Source organism: Plectropomus leopardus, chromosome 14, assembly GCF_008729295.1.
Source record: "Plectropomus leopardus isolate mb chromosome 14, YSFRI_Pleo_2.0, whole genome shotgun sequence".
In the NCBI taxonomy this organism is placed as follows: domain Eukaryota; kingdom Metazoa; phylum Chordata; class Actinopteri; order Perciformes; family Serranidae; genus Plectropomus; species Plectropomus leopardus.
Window position 1 is genome coordinate 29255450 of NC_056476.1, and position 22850 is coordinate 29278299.

At 36.2% G+C, this 22850-nt stretch overlaps 1 protein-coding gene across 1 annotated transcript in view; it reads left to right on the forward strand.

Annotated features, from left to right (window-relative positions):
• Positions 1–4090, forward strand: part of gabra2a (gamma-aminobutyric acid type A receptor subunit alpha2a) — a 39701-nt gene extending 35611 nt beyond the window's left edge. The window contains exons 9-10 of the mRNA XM_042500546.1: positions 2222–2424; positions 3788–4090. Of these exons, the coding sequence (XP_042356480.1) occupies positions 2222–2424; positions 3788–4090 (506 nt within the window). The remainder of the gene's footprint in view (positions 1–2221; positions 2425–3787) is intronic.
• The last annotated feature ends 18760 nt before the right edge of the window (positions 4091–22850 follow it).

Below are 22850 nucleotides of genomic sequence, written 5' to 3' on the forward strand. Positions count from 1 at the left end.
TTAGATTTGCATTGGAGACAGGTTGAAATATTCTCACTGTTTCTCACCTGTTTTGAAAAAGTCAGGCTTTAAGAAAATTGGAGGTGTGTTCAGAAAGAAAGCAAAGCAAATTTTGATTTGCACAGGTTGGAACAGGCTGTCAATATCACCTGACAAATGAGACAACTGGCATCCCAAGGGTAGGTCTAAAATTCAGAAGACAGTCTTATGTTTGTTTTTATAGGCAAACACAAGCATATTTTGTTTGGTGGACATGTTTGTATTCAACTCTAAGTGCCATGGACTCATTTCAGATGTGGGATTGAGGTTTTAAACCCATTCCTAATAGGGATGCTTATGAACTGAGCATTGGTCAGGTCATACTTTTGTGGCGTTTTGGCTTTTAGATTTTTCTGTGCACGTAGAAGCTCTATGATGGACCTAGAGCTGATTAAAATTCAGATCCACACATGGCCTCTGTTTTGATTAATTTAACTTGGAACATCTTAATAAATGTGAGATCAAAACCAAGGGGTTAAACATGATGTGTGTTGACAGAAAGATGCATTATGCTGATTATTCAGGATGAAATATGGAAAGGTAAGAGGTGTATGTGTGTATGGTTTTGCACATATGTGAGTGTGTGTCGGTGTGTACATACGATGAGTGCAACATCAAAAGGAAAGCTCATGATCCTCTTACTGTGGGAAGTGATGGGTTCACGGTATGATAGCGAGCTGTTAAATATGACCTGCAGCACAAATAGTATACTTGCGCGTGCACATTGGTGTGCTTAAGTCAAGAGATACATGTCGTATACCCGCAATGAGCATTAAAAGTCCTCCCACTCATTTAGTAATAATGTCTCTCATTAAACACAATAATAATATTAAACACAAGAAATGAGTTACACCTCCAATCTATTATTCGAGATTTAAAAATAAATCAAGATGACAGAATCAACTCAGTGGCACATGGTCTTACAAGTCTATTCTTATCTTGCTACATTAAATTCAGTTTTAGCACACACAGAAAGGTCTATATAGTCATACTGTAGCAACTACTCATAGTGGCTCCTAATAAGTACAAAAGCCAAAATTTATGGAGACGACTGACTCCAGTGGAATTCAAAGATCACGTGATCTCCTGTCAGATTATTCTGCTAGCACAAGTATTTGTAGGAATGAAACACAATCCCAGGAACATGTTTTTGTGCCCCCCGCCTATGTCCTTGAGTTGTTCATCCATCCATATATCTGGACCATGTGCATACCTACAGTACATATGTCCTCCCATTCTCCTGAATGCAATATCTCAAGAAAGCCTCGAGGGAATTTCTTCAAATTTGGCACAAATAGGCCACTTGGCCTCAGTTATGAAGTGGTGAGATTTTGGTGGTCATAGGACAGAGGTCAGTGTTGCCATGACTTAATTTGTCTCATTCTTCTGAAAGTGATATCTCAAGAATATTATGAGGGAATTTTCAGAATTGGTACGAATGTCCACTTGGAGTCAAGAATTAAGGGATAAGAATATGGTGGTCAAAGGTCAAGTTCACCATGACCTCACAAAACTCACAAAAATCCATATGTAGTTATGACAAAAATTTCACACAAATGTCTTGTAGGATGAAATGATGAAGTGATGACATTTTATATCCAAAGGTCAACTTAACTGTGACATCGTAATGTTAGCTGTCAGCGCTACTTGACTGGTTAGCAGAGTCATATAACCCGTAGTTGGTAACTGTAGTTTGAGCAGGGTGGTTAGTCTGGGGGTAGACAAATGCACAGCCCTTTGTTGTTCCCAAGTGAACTTGGTGGTTGAAGGTCAAAGGTCAAGGTCATGGTGACCTCACAAAACATTTTTTTGGCCATGACAAAATTTTCCACAAATGTCTTATCAGATAAAATCAAGTGACATTTTATTTTCCTAAGGTTAGAGGTCTGTGACATTGCAATGTTCTACAAAAACAGTTCTTTGGCCATGTTTAACGTCATAACTCAGGAACAGATGGGGAGACATTTGGTCAGATACTGACATGGTGACACTAATCTTTTTACACCTCAAAACGACCAAACCTTGCTGTATAGATCTTCTGTGTTGTTATTGGGAAGATATGTGTAAAGCATGACTGTTTTCACATGATGTAAACTGTAAGTGAAACTCAACTGGTTTGCAGTGGCATACAACTGCAAGGTGATAATTTAAGTTTCTTTATGCTTTTGTCCTCTCTTCCCAGGTGTAACCACAGTTCTCACAATGACCACTCTGAGTATTAGCGCCCGTAATTCACTGCCCAAGGTGGCCTATGCTACAGCCATGGACTGGTTCATCGCTGTCTGCTATGCTTTTGTCTTCTCTGCACTTATTGAATTTGCTACAGTCAACTACTTCACCAAGCGAGGCTGGGCCTGGGATGGAAAGAGTGTTGTCAATGACAAGGTACAGCTGCCACACACCTAGAGGTGCTATTCCTTTACAAGATCAATCATAAAGACCCGTCAGTTCTACAGTTCTGTTAACTAACAGAGAACCTTCCTCATCAGCTGGGTAATGTTTGGCTGTAGAGGGGGAAGGTTAGTGGATGTAAAACCAGTATAAAGGCTCCTGCAGACTGTAGTATTTTTGCAATCTTATAAGTTTAGTGCACTTACACTCTCAAGTTACTCACTCAACATGGATCTTAATAAACTTGAATACAACATCAGATTTGATGTATGCAGACTGTACAATGCCATCACCTACTGAATCACAGGCTACAACTTACATCCATCGACATCAATATGCATGAACAAAACAACGTCTGCATGCATCATCCATCTATGCTGCTGTAGTGGTAATAGCAAAATTAAAACAAACAAATCGAGCCCTCACTATAGTGGCATTTATGTGTCAAAAAAAGTCAGAAGAGAAGGAAGAGGAGCATGCAGATGTGGTCGTGGCTGGGGAAAAGAGGCCAACTTGGCACGCCATTAAGTATGAGCATCTATTAGCATTTACCAGAGTCGTGCTTATCTGTGCGTCATTTCATGCTGCATTTCGTTAAATCGTACCAGCAGTCACACAGTGAGATTCTCATCCCAAATACCTGACACTGTCAGAATTTTATCTCAGACTGTCTTTGATTGCATGACCGTGACAGCGGCCATCCTTGAACCTCTCTCACTGTGCAAAGGTAGGACCACCATTTAAGAGCCACAGCCAAAAATATCATGTTTCTTTTACAATGGTAATGGTAATCTTTCATTTGAGATGGCCCAAAATTGTACGTCTATGCTGGGCTTTAAACAAAACTAGCCAGACTCTGTTTTGCAGGACTGCAAGTGGAACCCTTTGGTAACATACATGAAGGGCCAAGAACAAGTAAATAAGGCCGTTGGGTCAAATGCTGTGGATTCTCTGCCCCTCCCGCACAGTCATACACTAGTGGTTGAGGCTACCATCCAAGATGCTCGTCAGATAAACATTCACACACACTTACACACCAATAGCACAGCCATCAAGAGCAATTTTGGGTCCAGTATCCTGCCCAAGGAAATTTGACATGAAAACTGTTCCTTTTTTCCTCCTTGTGCCTGTCACATGTGTCCTATGTCTTACCCATTAGTCTCTCCTGGACCTAGGTTGACTTTGGTATTTAACATATGTTACGTGCTCCTAGTCAATGATCATGCTTGTCATTGCAAACATACAGTACACATGTTAACACAGTGGAAAACTTGCAGCACATCCTCAATTGAGCATGCACATATAGTAGTAATGTTTACTTCAAAAGGTCTCTAACCATGAGGCATTTTTCCTGCAGAAGAAGGAAGCGTCACTCATCAAGAAGAACAATGCCTATGCTGTAGCTGTGGCTAACTACGCTCCAAACATCACCAAAGACTCCACGCTGCCCACCATCTCCAAGTGTGCTCTGAGCGATTCCAACAAGACTACAGCGGAGACAAAGCCTGAGCAGAACAAGAAAACCTTTAACAGCGTCAGCAAGATCGACCGTATCTCCCGCATCATGTTCCCTGTGTTGTTTGGGAGCTTTAACTTGGTCTACTGGGCCACGTACCTGAACAGAGAACCAGTCATTAAAGACCTGGATCCTGCCAAATGAACTGTAAGGACTCGATTCAAGCACACGGCCCATTCAGGACTTCAAACATCTGTTGGTATTAATTTTGTCAGCCAAAAGCGGTTTACATGCACAGAAAATTCCTTCTTTCTTTCCATACCAAGTACATTTTTGGACAGATGCAGATAAACATTTTAAATGGGTTAGAATCAACCTTGAGAGCTCATTCCACAGGAGTAAGACAGGCATTTTTACCAGGTTATAGTCCAAAAGGTTACTTTTAGTTTCAGCTGCCGAAACAGAGAAAAGGAAACCTCAGTGCTGATGCTGATTCCTCTTAGCTTTCAAAAAACATTCCACTACCTTCACAAAAAGAAAAATATATTTTCTCCTAATTATGGCTTCCAATTTTTATGATTATAATATCAAATGGTCATATTAGAAAACAATACTTCAAAAACTTCTAAATGATCATTGTTTAAAGATGCCCCAATTTTTACATTAACAGTGAATTAAATGACTATGTATAATGTGAAAGGTGTCCATAAAGATTATCACCAACTCCCTCTCACCACTCTCGTCAACTTTATTTTCAGCAACAGCAGATGTTTGCAATAAAAAGACGTCCAGTTCTACTGAAAATTACATCTCAAGAACACCCCATGGGAGTTTCTTAAAATTTGGCATAAATGTTCACTTGGACACTAAACTGCTTAGATTTTGGTGGTCATATGTTATAAGTCAGTGAGACCCTGCATATGCCTCAATTTAGTGAATGCAATATCTTATGAACAACGTGTGGGACTTTCTTCAAATTTGACACAAACATTCACTTGGACTCAACTATGAATTGATAAGGATTTTGTGGTCAGAGGTCAAGGTCACTGTGAGCTTGCATTTATGTTCTTCTTGTGAACACGATATCTCCAGAACGGTTTAAGGTTTTTTCCTCAAATCTGGCACAAACATTTACTTGAACTCAAATATGAACTAATTAAATTTTAGTGGTCAAATTCACTGTGACCTTGCATACATGCCTTTCTAGTTAACGTGATATCTCACAAACATCTTGAGGGAATTTCCTCAAATTTGCCACAAATGTCTAAATATCCATAACAATAAAGTGATTAGAATTTAGCGCTCAAAAGTCATTGTCACTGTGACCTTGTATTGATCTCGTTTTAGTGCATGAGATATCTCAAGGGTGGGAATTTCTTCACATTTGACGCAAATGTCCCCATGGATTCAACAATTAATTGATTGTTGGACGTAGTATCTCATTAGGGAGTCTCTTCAAATTTGGCACAAACGTTCACTTGGACTTGAGAGTGAATTGAATTTGAATTTAGTTGTCAAAGGTAAAAGGTCAACGTCACTGTGACCTCATAAAACATGTTTTTGGCCATAACTCAAGAATGGCCAAAGAATTATGATTATGTAATGTAATGTAAATATGTAATAGGATATTACAATGAAGTAGTGGTCAACTTCACTGTAACTTCATAAGGTTCTGCAAAGTTATCTTTTACTGGCCATTACTCAGTGTCATATCTCAGGAATAGAAGAGACATTTGGTCAGATACTGAGTTGCACCTTGAAACTGTGCTGATGATATAAATCTTCTGTGCTGCCAGGGAAAGATATGTTTTACGGCTCCATGTTTTCACACATGGATGTAAACTCCAAGTGCAAATTGACCGGTGCATGAAGGAATACAAACACGAGACAGTAATTGTAATTTGGTTTTCGGTTTTTCTCTGGGTTATTATAAACTCTGTCTTATATTTCACAAGTTTTAATGTAACTTGCCTTAAATAAGAGGCAGTGTTTCCCATACATATACTCTTTCTGGGCGGCCCACCAAGGTAAATTGAGACCCGCCCAGGAAGATAAAATTCAAATTCCACTGTTTTTTCCAATCAATGATGTAATTTTACAGTGCAGACAGACTGTCCGCCCTCCAGGTCCACCAGTGTTTCCCATTAATTACAAAGACTATGGCAGGCTGTCCTTATTTGTCCCACCATAGAATCAATGGAACTGGACTGTTAATTAAACGCTGTATTAAAACACCGTTGAGTTATTTGTAGCGCAGTAGCGGCAGAGACGCACAGTAGAACGTTAGGTGCATTAAAAGTGAAACTGAGGGGCGGCTGGTGGCTCAGTGGATAGAGCAGCGCCCCATGAGCAGGGGTTGCATCCTCGCCACAGTGGCCACAATTCAAGTACAGCCTCAGCCCCTTACTGCATGTCTCCCCCTCTCTCTCTTTCTCTCCCCCTTTCACATTCACATTTTCCTGTCAATTAAAGGCAATAAAAGCCCCAAAAAATAATCTTAAAAAAGAAAAAAAAAAAGTGAAACTGAACCTTTCAGTCTTCTGGGCCTAAAACTGTCTTTCACTTACAAAAATCTGCCAATACCTCCTCTCATCCATCGATCTGATCAGCTGTGAACGTATCAACAGATCAATTATCCACCTCAGGAGTGACATTCAGCTGCAAAGGAGATGATAAGAACTACAGGTGCTGCGCTGCATTTACGAACCCACAAGACAGTTGGATATTAGAGTGACACCACAGACAGAGTGACACTAACCGCTATGCTGTTGCCCCCCTCCCCCCATCCCCATCATAGATACATGGGCAATCTTTGGGAAACTGTATGAGGAAACCTGTGTATGACTCCCTGTCAATGTTGACTTCAAAGTAAATGACCTGTCAGTCTCTACTTGGTTAAAATAGTCAAAAGAGGATTATACTGACAAAAAAAGTATTGTAAAGGTAAGCAACTGATATTGTTCAAGAAAGCTGCACTTTATCATCATATTTGTCATTTACACTGTTCCTATTTGCAGTCAGTTAAGAAATGCTCCTTCCTTTCGGGATAGGAATATATTGTAATGCCCATTAACAAGTTGATAATATATATTAATCAGTATAAAGCAAAAGCCAAAGCTGTCAAAACTACAGCAGCTGGCAGAATGTAAATTTAATACTGTAGAAGGAGGGTTAGGGTTTCTGGCACAACTTCAGAGGAATTTAAAAAATGTAATTTCCATCAACAGAGCCCATGACACAGTGTACAATCAACAGCAATAAAAATGATTGTCTAGGGATCCTTTTCATAAATGAGTGACTATTAGTAATAATTTTCTCTGAATTGTGAGATGTAACTCTGATGGGTTTTGGAAGTCATAATTACAAGAAAATGTCTCGAAATGTTATTTTGCCATGTTGAACACTTGCATCTTAACATAGATTTGTCATGAACTACTATATCCATGAGGCAATAGGTAGTCAAGAAGCAGCAGGTCAGCTTCATGTTAAAATTAAGGAAGTAGTCTGGTTCTGTGGACCCAACAGGTTGTAACAGTAACATCTTTACAACATTAGACGACTCGCTGGGAACTTATTACAAACCACAGCTTCCCCACAATCACACCCAGGGCTACGTGGTGCTTTACTGCTCACTCTGTAGTTTTTGTACAGCTTTTTAGACTTTTATCTTCCTTACACAGACTGTGTCACACTGTGGAAGATGACTCTGATTAGATACTGATGTATGAAATATGTATGTATTCATATGTTTTGTTAAAGTGTCTTTGTGTTAATTTAAATGAATTGTTGCTTTATCATAATCTTTTTATATAAAATGTAGCAGGAACAAGGGACCTTAACACATTTAATAGTCTCAACCTAAAGAAGAGGACACTATGTCAACAATACTGTGTTCATTGAATTTTGTCTAGTCTTTATGTGTGAAAGTTTTTGAGATATATATTTATATGTATATAAACCTTGTGCTTTGTTTAACCCACTTTTCCACTTAGATATATTTTAAATGATAACTGTTTTCAATATCTTTTCCATCTCTAACACTTGACTGTTTGTTTCTTTAAATGTTGGATTGTAGCAGCCCCTCCGGATTCATATGACCACTAATATAAACTTGTGATACTCACTGACAACAAATCTCAGTGTCTCTCTGTTTTTAACCAAGATTTACCTTTAGAGCCAACATATGTTAAAACAAACAGAAAATTAATCTGCAAATCAGCAAATTAGAGGCCAAAATTGCAACTTCTAAAGATTGTCTGGGATTGGTCTGGGTTTCGTGGTTATTTGGTATTTTGATAGTGTTTGAATGAAGACTTATGGAGATACAGATGTTAGATGATTTTGCACATTCTTAAAAATATAGAGTGATGAACTTCTGAATTGGCCATAGGTTGCAGTGAGGCAAACTTTTGGCACAATTCAGTCTTTGTGCTGAAATAAGTTTGGAAAGTAAAATAAGTGCAAATGTAGATTTATTGCAATAAGTCACACCCACTTTAAGCAGTCATTACCAAATGTTATACCTTGACTGAGTCATGACCCTTGATCGAATTTCGCGCAAATCCCTATAGCTGATGAGATAGAAACTTTTTTGCATTTGTGGTGCTCTCCAGTGTCAGATTATCCCAAAATCTGCTGAGTGATTCAGACAAAGTACCTGCAAATGAGTTTAATTAAAATTGCCCACAACATTTTAGATTTATCAGTATTTGGGTTAAAATTAACAATTGCCAAATAATATGTTGAAAAAATGAAAGAAAGTCACAAAAGAGCATTTCTAATAAAGTCAAGGAATAGCATGACAAAAGAGAAGCATCATAATAGCAGGTCAAATTCGTAGTCACAGTATAGAATCTTTGGGGAAAATAAAATAAACATTGATGTCATGTTGTCCAAAAATCTTAAAAAATATCAAAGTGTGCAATGTGCAACAAAAAAATAACATAAAAATATATGACACTTTTATAGTATAGTATGTCGTTGAGATATCATAATAAAAAGTCATATTATAACACATGTCCAACAATCGTGAAAAGGTCATAGTACAGTATGTCATCCAAAAATCATGAAAAATGTCATTATTATAAACTTTATTTAACCATGATGGTCCCAATAAGATCACAGATCTCTTTTACAAGGGAGACCTGGCCAAGATCAGCAGCAAATTAAAAAAAACACATAGAATCACATAAATTAGAATACACTGACCCAATCAGGTAAAACATTTGCACAAAGACAGACTGGACTCAATGGATTTCACTATATTTATAATATATTATATTATATGATGTTCATAAAAATATTCATTATATATATATATATATATAAATGTCATAGTATAGTGTGTGGTCCAAAAACCATAAAACCATCATAGTTAAGGTGTAGTTTCCTTTATTTGTACCCATAGGTAGATTTAGTTTGTCATAAAAAAATGTCATTGTATAGAATGTCATCCAAAAAAATCATAAAAAATTTCATAGTGCAGTATGCTGTCCAAAAATCATGACAAATGTCAGAGAATTGTATGTTGTCAAAAGATCATAAAAACCATCACAGTATAGTATGTTTTTGGGATTTTATTTTGATCTAGTATGTAGTCCTGAAGTCATGTCATTCAGAATATAATAGTATAATATATATATATATATATGTGTGTGTGTGTGTGTGTGTGTGTATGTATATGTATATATATATATTATATATATATATATATATATATATATATATATATATATATATATATATATTATATATATATATATATATAAATAATAGTATATTTTCCAACCACCCACCCAGAAAACATGATAGTATATTATGTCATCCAAAAATCATTAAAAACAGTCATAGTATATCACCCAAAAGTTATGCAGACATTATAGTAAAGTATGTTGTCCAATTGTCATTAAAAACAGTCATAGTATAGTATGTCCTTTAAATATGATAAAAAAAAAAAAAAAAACTTCTAATATAGTATGTTGTCCAAAAACCGCAAAAAAAAAAAAAAAAAAAAACATAGAATAGTAGGTAACACAAAAATTATTATTATTTTATTTCTTTTATAAAATTGTTGTTTATCGTCCACAATTTGTTACGTCATGACGTCATACAGTATGTTCTCAAAAGTAACAAAAAATCCAATAATCATTAAAAAAGTCATAGTATAGTATATCCTCCAAAAATTATTAAAAACAATATGGTATAGTATGTCCTTCAAAAATCATCAAAAACATCAGAGTATAGTATGATGTCCAAAAATCATCAAGTACATCACAATATGGTACGTCTTCCAAGTAATATCAAAATCCATATAGTTTAGTACGTCATCCAAAAATAATCAAAAACATCATAGTAGTACGTTGTCCAAAAACCATCAAAAACATCAAACATAGTTATGTCGTCTAAAAATTATCAAAAATGTCATAGTATAGTTTGTTGTCCACTAGTCATCAAAGACTTCGTTGTATAGTATGATGTCATAGAATATTATGTCATCCAAAAATCACCAAAAACATCTCATGTCATCCAAAACATCATCACAAAACGTCGTAGTATAGAATGTCCAAATATCATCAAAGACATCATAGTATAATGTGATGTCAAAAAATCATCAAAAAATGTTACAGTACACTATGCTGTCAAAAATCATCAAAAAGGTCATAGTGTAGTATGTTGTCCAAAAATCAACTGAACGTCAGATATTATCATAAATCATACTATAGATATGTTGTCCAAAAATCATCAAAAACATACAAGTTTAGAATGATGTCCAAAAATCATCATTAAGGTCATAGTATATTATGTCAAAAAACATTATTAAAAAAAAATTATCAAAAACATTATACTCTAGTATGTCTTCCAAAAATTATCAAAAACCATTATACTCTAGTATGTCTTCCAAAAATTATCAAAAATGTTACAGTATTGTATGTAGTCCAAAAATCATCAAAAACATCACATTTTAGTATGATGTTCAAAAATCTTAAAAAACGTTATAGAATAGTATGCCTTAGTATCGTATCGTATCGTATCATATCGTATCGTATGGTATCGTATCGTATCGTATCGCATCGTATCGTATTTGGCCGCTCTCTGAGCCATTGTTTGTGTGCGTGGCCATAACATATATTGACATCATAATATATACTATAATGTTTTTCATACTATAGTATGATGTTTTTGATGATATTTGAACATCATACTATACTATACTGTACTGTGATGTTTTTGATCGTTTTTCCACAACATACTATACTGAGACCTTTTTGATGAATTTTTGACAATAAACTATAATATGATGTTTTTGATGATTTTTTGGACATACTCAAGTATGACAGTTTTTTATGAATTTTGAACTATAGTGTGCTGTTTTTGATCACTTTTGGATAACATACCATGCTGTGATGATTTTGATGATTTTTGGTCATCATACGATAGTATGATGTTTTCAATGATTTTTGGATGACATACTATATTATGACGTTTTTATGATTTTTGGATGACAAAATATACTATGTTGTTTTTGACCATTTTTGGGCAACAAAGTTAATGTCTTTTTTAATAACTTTTTAAGTCGATTTGTCGATTTTTGGGGCCATACTAACTATAGTAACTATACTATATGTCATTTTTGACGATTTTTGGACAATATACTATGTCATTTTTTTCTTTTTATTTTTGGGCGACATACTATTCTATGTTGTTTTTAATGATGTTTGGGTGATGATGTTTGTTATATTGCTTTTTACAGTCTTTGACAATTTTTGGGTGACGTACTATGTTGTTTTGACGATTTTTGGGTGACATTCTATACTGTGTCGTTTTTGACGATAATTGGATGACATATTATTCTATGTTGTTTTTGACAATTTTTGGATGACATACTATGTTATGTCGATTTTTCAGATTGCAGACTTTCCATAACACAATGGAGCATTGATTCGTACTGACATCCCCCAATTGTCCATTTTTGTCTTTATGCAGTGTCTCATAAATGCCTTCAATGAGGATTTTGAAATAAACACATGAAAGTCATTCCATTGAATGTCAGACAACAGACTGGAACTCTCTCTTTCACACACATACAGTACATCAATTTGATCACAACTGAAACATATAAGCACCCTTTATACAGACTCTGGGGACACTTTTAATATACATACAGTACATGAGCCCCACAGGATGAATCGTAATGATGCCACCATTTGGTTGAAGTTTGTACAGTACAGTTGAGTGATATATCATTTTGTCTGATGAATCAGGAGAAGTGTTCCCAAAAACTGGTAAAACCAGTATTGGCAGATGCATCTGTAAAAAATCAGGGACTATTGTTGAAGAAATGTCAAAGTAAAATCTGAGGTTATTTAGCAACTGTGATGTAATAACAAACTTTTTCCATTAGAGAGTACTGACATGTTTATGATTGATGATTTTTGGACATCATATTATCGCATGACGTTTTTGATGATTTTTGGACATCAAACTATACTATGAAGTTTTTGATGATTTTTGGATGATATACTATAGTATTATGTTTTTGATGATTTTTGGACAACATACCATACCATGATGTTTTTGATGATTTTTGGACAAAATACTATACTATGACTTTTTTGATGCTCTGACGTCATACTAGAGTATGATGTTTTTGATGGTTTTTGGTCAACATACTATAGTATGCCATTTTTGATGATTTTTGGACGACATACTATACTATGACGTTTTTGATTATTTTTGGACATCATACGTTAGTGTGATGTGTATGATACGTTTTGGACATCATTCCATACCATGCCTTTTTTCATGATTTTTGGACGACAAACTATACTTTGACATTTTTGATGATTTTTGGACAACATAGCAAACCATGACGATTTTCAGGATTTTTGGATGACAGTATAAACTATGATGTTTTTGATGACTTTTAGATGACATGAAGTTTTTGATGATTTTTGGACATAAAACTCTACTATGATGTTATTGATGATTTTTGGATGACATACTATGCTATGACGTTTTTATTTTTGCTGTGTTCATGCATAAGGCATGTGTTTTGGCAAGATTGTGTTTTTTTTGTTTAATCTTGGAATTTTTCACCTGATATCGTAGATTTTCTTTTCTTCCTTTTTTTCGACCTACAATTGGCACATTTGGCAGGTGTTAAAGTTTGTTTTTTTTTTTAAACTACATAAATGTTCTAATTTTGATGAAAAAGGTGTATCCTACTTTTACACTTTGCTGTTACTGGGGCTAGAAACTTGCACTGTGGAACTTTAAACCAAGTATAAGGTTGCACAATACAAAGTGTCCAGATACCCTTAATACACACACACACACACACACACACACACAAGTCAGCAGGCCATGAGGCATCCAAATCCTAACAGTGCTTAGATCCACAGTCCTGCTGAATGGTGAGTGTTGCTGGCCTAGCACAGCCACCACTGCACATCAGCACATTTACCCTCCTGTCTGCACTTCTCCACCTGCCTTTGATCTGCACCAGCATCACCTTATCCCCACTGCTGGCTAGCCTTTCAATGGGTGTCATCTGCCCATTCACACCAACACTCAAACCCCACAAGCCTCGCACATATCAGCTGAAGACAGAAATAAAAACTGACTCGCAAATATATGGGATCATATCATTTCATAACTTCATTATTCTTCACCTTTAGCCCAAATTATATTCTATATAACTGTCAACGGGCTATAAAATCTACATTATAGTCAGAAACCCTCACACAATTTATGATTGGGGCTGCAACTAACGTTCATGCACAAACATTGTCATGTAAATACAACATCACTTTGCTGTCAGTATGACTTAGATTATTTAATAACACACACACACACACACACACACAGTCCCATGTCCATTAGGGGAGTCTTGATCTCTGAGGTGGAGTAGTTCTCTCAGGGCCCGCCTGTAGCCAGAGGCCGGAGCTGTCCACACTCATCTCAGTATTCATCACAACCACCCCCTCCCTCCTCCACATCCACACCATCCCACCCCTCTGCATCCACGGCTGCAGCTGACAACACATGTCAGGGGATCTTACACCTCAAATCTGACACACAAGTTCAACAGAAAAGCAAGCGAGGTGTGAGACTCAGGGGTTCAATTGAGAGTTCAATTCTGGCATTTATGGAATTAAGAAAGCCAAAGTGTACGATTTTGAGATGAAATGAACTCAAATTATCGTCTTGAAGCTGTATGCCTCCATGCACCAGTCAAGTTGCACTTAAAGTGTACATCCATGTCTGTAAAAGCTCAGAAGATCTCTACAATCAGGACAGTTTCAAGATTAATCTCACCAATTCAGTATCTGACTAAATGTCTCCCCTTCTGTTTCTAAGTTATGATTAGGGCTGCAACTAACGATTATTTTGATAATCGATTAATCGATTAATCAGATTTTTAAAAAACATAAAAAAAGAAATAATAAAGACATATGCATTTTTTCTCCCATCACTTTGATCAAAAAAAGATTTTGATTGACAACAGTGCATAAACAGGTGGTTGCTTGAACATCCCTGAGCTTTCAAAATAATATCAATTAATAAATAAGAAATAACTACAAAATCAAATATGAAACAATTCAAAAACTAAATGTTGACAGCATTTACAACATACCTTTACGTTTCCTTACTTCGACAAAAAACAACATATGTTCAGTTTGACTTCAGCCTCACCGAACTGCAGTGTGCATCATGCTTTTGGTGTTCACACACACAGCATCGTTGCAACATCACTGCTGTGTCATGGCCCGCAGATATTACTTCTGTATTTTTGACATTTATAACAACAAATTCCTCTCATTTATGAAGTCAAGCGAGCTCCCGCACAGCCAACAACACGGTTCTGCAAATTTTTCAAAATAAAATGCCTTGTATCATCAGTTGATGGAATTCTGTCCACAGAGATGCTGTCAGTGGGCTTTTTGTTTTAAAAGGAAAGTAGGGAAGTTGGAATAAAACAGCCGTCTTTGTCTTTCCTCATCTCTGTGACAGAGACAAACTTTTAAAACTGCAGTAAAAAGTGGTATAGAGTCAATATAATCATCAAAACACCATCTTCACTGTCTGTTTCTGCTGACAAACGCGTGCGTCACACGTATAAAAAATTGGCCATCCACCGTTTCTCCAGATGTACTGCAGCTGACACGCGCTGCTAGAGAAACGGTGAGTAATAAACGCGCAACACAACAAATCGATAATTTGATTTGTTGCCAACACATTTAATAATCAATTAAAATCAATTTTAATCAATTCGTTGTTGCAGCCCTAGTTATAATATTTAGTAATGGCCAGAAAAGTGTTTTAGCAAAGCAGTAAAATGACACATTGAATTGGACCTTTTAACTTTGGATATAAAATGTCATCACTTCATCATTTCATCCTACCAGACATTTGTGCAAAATGTTGTCATCAGTAGCATAGACTGTAAATAAGGATCTGACCAATGACTTATACAACTTCTGTCCTCATTTTACTCTCACTCAAAATAATGAGTTTTGGAATTTCAACATTGTGTGAGTTTTCATCTTTTCAAGGAGATGTAAATTTCAGTGTGCCGAATTAATTTAAATGCATGAGTTCTAATTATGGCTAGATATTTTTGTGTTTTTTATCTCACTCTGTAGCTTCCCAGTTGTGTTTCTTGTGGATTGAAATCTGAAAATTCAAATTCAAATAAGGCCTATATATGTTTTCAAGTAAAAATGCTATTATCCCTTCTGAAAGCCCTCTCGTCAGTTTAACTAATGTAGATTTATGCCTGCTGAAAATCTAAAGCCTCTCCTGTGTTACTGAGAGAGCTGCAGGTCTGGGTATATCAACATGGCGGGGTGTGGCTGAGTTACACTTCGGAGGTACACAATTACAGTGCTGGTCGGTGCTGCACACAGAGGCAGGGTGAAGTGTGGGCCAACACTTAAATTCACACAAAATGTGACAACAAGGCACTTGGACTGTTTTGTGCTTTAGAACCATTGTGACTCGATCGAAAAGTAGCCTTACATGTCATGATTTACTGTTTTGTATGCGCGACCACCACTCGCTCTCTGTATTCACTGTGTAGCTCGCTCCACCACCGCTGCTCCCTCTCTCTCTCTCTCTATCTCTCTCTGTCTCTTTCTCTTTCTTTCTCTCTTTCTGTCTCTCTCACTGTCTCGCTCTATTTTCAAATGTTTTTTTTCTTTCTTTAACCCTTTAGGCCCTAAAACCTGGGCTTATTGGCTTGAGTTCCTTCAAAAACATGAGAAGAATGCATAGAGCAAGTTATGAAATGACTCAGAATTAAGTAAGAAATTAGTAAAACAAAGAATAGAAATAGAAATGAATAACCTAACACTCAAAAAGAAAATATTGAAAAGCAAAAAAACAACAAAAAGCAAGGAAATTAAATTCTAAATCTAAAAAAAAAAATGTCTTGCCAACATGCTCATTGCCCTTTGCCCCATGTTTCTTAACCAATTTGCTCAAAGTTCAAGGTTTTAAAACCTGTGAAAGGCATGTGAAAGCAGCTCAAGAAAAGGTATGACAATCCAGGTTTCAAAGGGTTAGGCTTTTCATGTGAACTGATGGATTTTGAACTAATTGTTGGGGCAGCTGATATGAACTTGCTTGTTCAATATGTTCTGTATGTTTTGTCAAATTTAAATGAACTTGCTGAAACTGTCATTCTCAGCATTTAAAGCACTTCATTTGGGGAAAAAATAGGTAAAAAAATTGTCATTTACTTTGAACTTGTTGAACTGGTTACTGTAAAAAGCAGGTGATCTAAACTGATATCCGCTTAGGGGCAAACCTTAATTTTCAAGGTTAAATCAGTTCATATTGAAAAATATAAGAAGGTTAAAACATGTCAGTTTCATTTGGTTGGACTGGTTACAGTATTGTTGGCATTTATGATACTGGTTAACTACTGTCAGGATTTAAGGGAAAATAAAAGACCTTAAATGCGGTCTGTTGTTGTGACTCAAAATTCTAAGTTAAAACAATCCATCCTTGTAGGTAATCTTAACTCAAAAAGTATAGTCAAGACCTTATTAAACTAAAGAAATTAAGCTGACACCACTTACTGGGAGAAGTAGAAGTAGAATTCATGTTAATAAGTTATCCATATATAAACTTGTATTGTTAAGTTGAAACTACATGTATGTTACAATCAAATTTACTTACAACAACCAATCCAAAACTAATATAGACTCAACAGAATAAGATGAAACAACTGATAAATGCAAGTTGGTTTGACTTAAATATTTAAGGCAGCAATTAAATCTAAATATTAAAGTTTAACCACCCCATTTATTTTTACAGTGTATGAATTCTTGAGTTATAGCTAAGAACATGTTGTGTTTTGGTTGTTTTGGTCACACTAACCTTGATCTGTGACCTTCTACTACCAAATTGCAATCATTTAATTCTTGAGTCGAAGTGGATGTTTGTGCCAGCTGTGATAAAACATTCATGAGAAACAGACAAATAAAAGGTTATGTTGACCCTAACCTTAGATCCCCATTTTCTAATAAGTTCATCTTTGAGTGCAAGTGAATGTAAGTAGTAAGTAAGTAAGTAAGTAAGTTCTTCAAGGTGTTTGTGAGATTTTGTGCTCACATGAATAAGACAGATGCAAGATTACACTTAAAAATGTTGACCCTTGACCACCAAATTCTAATAATTTCATTCTTGACTCCAAGTGGACATATGTCCCAAATTTGTGAAACTGCCTGAGATATTGTGTTCACGAGAATGGGACAGATGCAAGTAGGGCTGGGAAAAAAATCAAGTCATCAATGCATTGCAATATGTTTTTCAATTCAGTATCAATTCATGAAATCCTGAAGTCGATTATTTCATTTGTAATGACGCTCAGCTCCCATGGGGGCAGTATGAGTACGGTACGTTGTTCAGAGGCCCTGCTTGACCCCCACACTGTCTGTAGGTTATTCATTAAAATGACAACAGTGGTGCGAGGCAGCAGTGTGTTAAAATCAGCACCGACAACATTAAAAGGCAATATTTGGATACACAAAGTCAATAGTAGTTATGTCATGTGTTAGCCTTATGAATCAGTGTTAAAACACTGCAACAATACGACAAGCCTACGTAACCATTTGAGGTGACACCACGCAGATGTTTTGCAACCAGTTGCTAACGCTAAAGCTGTGGATCACACACAAATGCATTGCTTTTACTTTTGTTTGTTCTAATCAATTCATTTTTGAGTCCAAGTGGACATTTGTGCCAAATTTTAGAACACTTCCTCAAGGCATCAGTGAGATATCGCATTCACGAGAATAAGACAGACTAAAGGTTGAAGTAATTTTGTCATGGTGTTTGTGAAATATTAAGTTCACGAGAATGAGACCGATGTAAGATTACATTGACACTGACCTACCGTATGTCCATAGAATTCTAATCATTTCTCATTGAGTGCAAGAGAACGTCTATCCTCAAGGTGTTTATGACAAATGGACAAAAACCACGAAAAAATCATGGATTTTTCAATTACGCCAAAATTAAACTGCCTCAAATGTTGTTTTAGGCTCTTAACTTTGTGTTGACATTTTTGCTGCCACAATCGGCTGCGATCTTTTAGCTACTGTGATGTCGCAAGCTGTGATGCAGTGAAACTAAATCTAAAATAACAATCAGTTCAGTTGCTCTGTGTTTTAATTCACATCAATGGATTACATACCCATTAATTACCTGGCTTGTGTTTTTCAATTCAACAAAGTCATTAGCACTAATAGCTTGCTCTTATCACACCCTGTATCTCTGGCACAGTCAGCTTCTCAGTGTAAAGCAAAATGCCACCTAGCAGCCCTGTGATGAGCTGTGCGCCCAGTGGTACCGCACCACTCAGATCTTAAATATAAATCCAGCAACAGCACCGGCCCGGGGGATGGCAAGGCTGTTCACAATGGTTTTATCATGTGTGAATAATCTACCTCTCTCCTTCCTCTCTCACCTCTGGACTGTCTGCAGCCTCAGTCAGCAAGGAGGGACTCAGCCCCACACCCATAAACAAATACTCTTATCTCGCAATGTAATCTGATGGCAACAAAAGGGAATAAATTGAAATATTTAAAGCAAGTGAGCATATTTTTTTGGTTTATACTTAAGGACAGTCAGTGCAACATCTTGCTGCATTGAATGGATTTCAAGGACAAAGTAAAATTTTGTATTATGCAAAAGATTAGCATGATCATGGTAAAGGATATGGCTGACTTTTTTTCCTCTTTGTCAACAAAGTCCACATGCAAACCAAAACCGACAGTGAATGCACTGTATCTTTTAACCCAAAGCGTCAAACATCGATGCTTTGTATGTTTGTCAGACTGAATCACTAACCTAAAGAATTGGTATTTGACGACCTAGGAATGAAATGAGACTCAGTCATCAAATATCTTTTTCCAGTGTTAAAGCACTTTTAACTAATAGCATATGAGACTCTTGCATATACAAGTATTACCTTTGGAAATATTTTTGACACTTCATACCACTGTTGTCAGTGTATTGTTCTTACTATCTTTGTATTTTTTACAATTTTAACTTGCACTCTTTCTTATCTTAACTATATAGGCTCAGGGACTGTGTTGTGCTGTGCCAAGATTTGTGCTCTCCCTTTTTTTATATTGCAGCTTGATCCCAAAGACAAGCTCTTTATCATTCTGCCTTACACCAGGATGTATGGTACAATGCCAATAAACCTGATTGACTTATTCTGCTGTTAGTTGTCTAAAAGTAATGGGTTGAGAAAGCTAAATGTCTAGCTTCTGCCACCAGTAGTACGAAAGCAAATTTGACCAAATTAACCTTAAAAGTTTCACAAATCCTTACAACTTTTGTCTGCTAATGATGGGCCTCTGGGGGCAAAGATCAGTATTTTAGGAGATCTGATGTAGCCAGCAAAAAGCTAAAGGTAAACCATCATTAGACGATAGCTGATGAGTTCCGAGATTGCTTTTCAACCAATGCGTTTCACCTCTCCGCATGACCTGCTTTATTTCCGCTCAAATCTCAATACAATTCGGATTTGCGATCAAGAATTAGAACACTTACAATACCACGATTTGTCCAAGTGTCTACAGATTAAAATTAATGTGTGCTAGGGGTTTAAAGTTAGGGACCGATTGGGAGTCCCATGAATGAGTCCTAAAACATGGATACGAGTTAGCATTTAAGCACTCCCGGTTCCCTCATCTTGAAGTCAGTGTTTTTTTTGTGTGTGTGTTTTTGGTTAGATGCCTGAAATAAGGTTTGTGGTTTGCCAAAGAGACTTTTTTTGTTCTATGACATAAACGTCATCACACAGAACAGCCTTGTTTTGGTGGCTACGTAAAGTCATGCAACTGTGGTGTCATGTGTTTATAGCATTATCTTTTTGCTTTTGGTGATTGCTTTCATCTTAAAAATCCTGAAAGTGGTTTCATTTGTGAAGATTACTTAGGTAAACAAGACGTTTAAGTATCATAAACTTTTGTTTATCACAGAACTTTTTTTTTTTTGCAATAATCCAAAAGCTGATTGAAAACTCCCATAGACTTTTTTGACTAGGGAGCCAGGGCAACACACTTCTGAGTTGGCCCACAGAATATCATCATCCCCAGAGCACTCCATGGCCCCTTCCCTACTTCCTACTGCTTGAAAAGATCGGGAACCACTGCCATAGAGCTACTTTCTCGTCCAAAAACCATTCAAGACCCACCAATGAGCCACAGTGTTGCACTCTGTAACATATTCCTTTATTTTAATGAACACACACTGTAGCTTATTTTGACAAAGTCCCACATAAGCCCTACTGCTGCTACAAATACTCACTACAGCACCCAATGTGGACTGATGTCCTCCCCAACACATGCACTACTTCCTCCTTTTTGAGTAGTGTTTGGGATTGGAAAGGAAATTCTGTGTGGCCTGTTATTAACAGAAGTGCTGATGTGTTCCCAAGTGGAAGCTTTGATGAAAAGATAGAAGCAAGGGGGGTTTCTTGAAATTGGTTTTTCTCATATCATGTTCGTCACGCTGTTTAGGCATGAACAATTAGCTGACACAGTTTCTTAGCAACAGTGGTGATATTTTTCCAATGGAATTTTAGTACTTCTCATAACTTAATTTGATTTGTTTTAATGCGTTTCTGAGTAGCAATTTAAAATATGTGATATTACAATTAAACAAAGTAAGTACATTTTGGTGTATTTCCTTGATTAACAGGTGTCTCTACCTATCACAGGGTGGGTTTCTTTTAACCATTGAATTGTGATTATAAAGTACGCCTAATGGGAACACAACAATCTAAAAAAACTACTGTTAATCACAAAAAATATTACACTACCATGAGGTGGTACTTCAGGTAATTCAAAAAAAGTCACATTTTTAAAAACTGCAATGGAAGCAATTTTTTCGCTTTTATAGGTCACATGAAGTACAACAGAGAGTCAAACAGTCGCTACAAGAGATGTTATTGCATTGTATAACTCTTCCAAAGTTAACACTGGACAAACGACCATAAAATACGGAGCTATCCAAGGTCGGATATGTTTGTATATGTCAGAGATGCCGACATTATCCACAAGAATACCCATTGCATCTTTGACAGATCCTATCTTGACATATCTCCATAAACGGAAAAATCCAGAATCAGGATACCATCCGTGAAATGTACATAATGTACATAATGAAATGTACCCTTGCTGGGCGGCGTTGCTCAGTCTTCAGGGACTTGATGTGCATGTGTGATAAATAATAAAAATAGAGTAAATATTCAATTTCTACAATTATTGTATCATATAGATCTGAACTAATAGATCCAAGCAGATAGACAACAGATAGTCGTGGCACGGCAGCTGTGACAGATAATCAAAGCACCGAAACACAACACAATCGCCACCTCAGGGGTTCAATCTGACATTAAAGTTATCATTCTTATTCTGTTACAACATAGTAACATTATGTGAGGTGTTTCATAAATGTCACATGTATTTTTGTTTGACTTTTTTTTACTTTTTATTTAGAAAACTGAAAAGATTCTTATCATTTTTGCTATTTGGAATGCAAAATTTTGAAGCTCAATGTCTCAAATCTGCTCAGAATGCAGATAAAAACTCAAAAATAGGTGGCAAAATGTGAATGACACATATCTCACAGCAGATAGAGAGACAGAGAGGAGATATGAAAGAGACAGTCAGGGCACGGCGGCAATATATAGATAAAGAGGGATGAGGAATAGAGATAGACAGAGATGGAGAGGTAAAACCAGATATAAGGGATAGTTATAGAGATTATTACCTGGGGACCTCATGTTATGTCGAAATCACCCCACCCCCCCACATCTGTGCTTCATGGAGCGCATTGGCACAGGATAAGCGATGGCTGTGTTTTACCCAGATTTGCTGACAAACAAAATGTCTCTATTTAAAACTATGTATGATAAAAGAAAACAAAACTTTATGTACCCCCCCACCTCGTCAGCTGAACACTAAAACAAAACAGGGGGAATACTGAATAAATATATATCTAAAAAAATTAATACAAATTAAAACATTTGAGAAAAAATAAGATTAATTAATGCAATGCCTTTTAAGACTATTCCTTCCAGGCACGTCGTGGCAATTTGTGTGTTCTTGAGCAAGGTTCTTCCATCATGTTAAATAACCTCCTGAATATTTTTTTTCTTTTTTTTATAGGCAGGATTTATGCAGAGCTGTTGTTGTATTGGATAGCATTAGATTGTAGGTGTAGCTAATTAAGTGACCATGCAGCTTGAATCCTCATTTACATAAAAGGTTTTCAGTACTTACAGCCAGCTAATAATGGGTTTCATCTGCAGACTGGAAGAAAAAGCATTTGTCCAAGATAACTGATTTAAAAAAATGAAAATTTCTGTGTCATTCAAATATATATATAGTGAGACTGACATGCACTTAAAACACCTTGTTATGTTAACTTCATCACA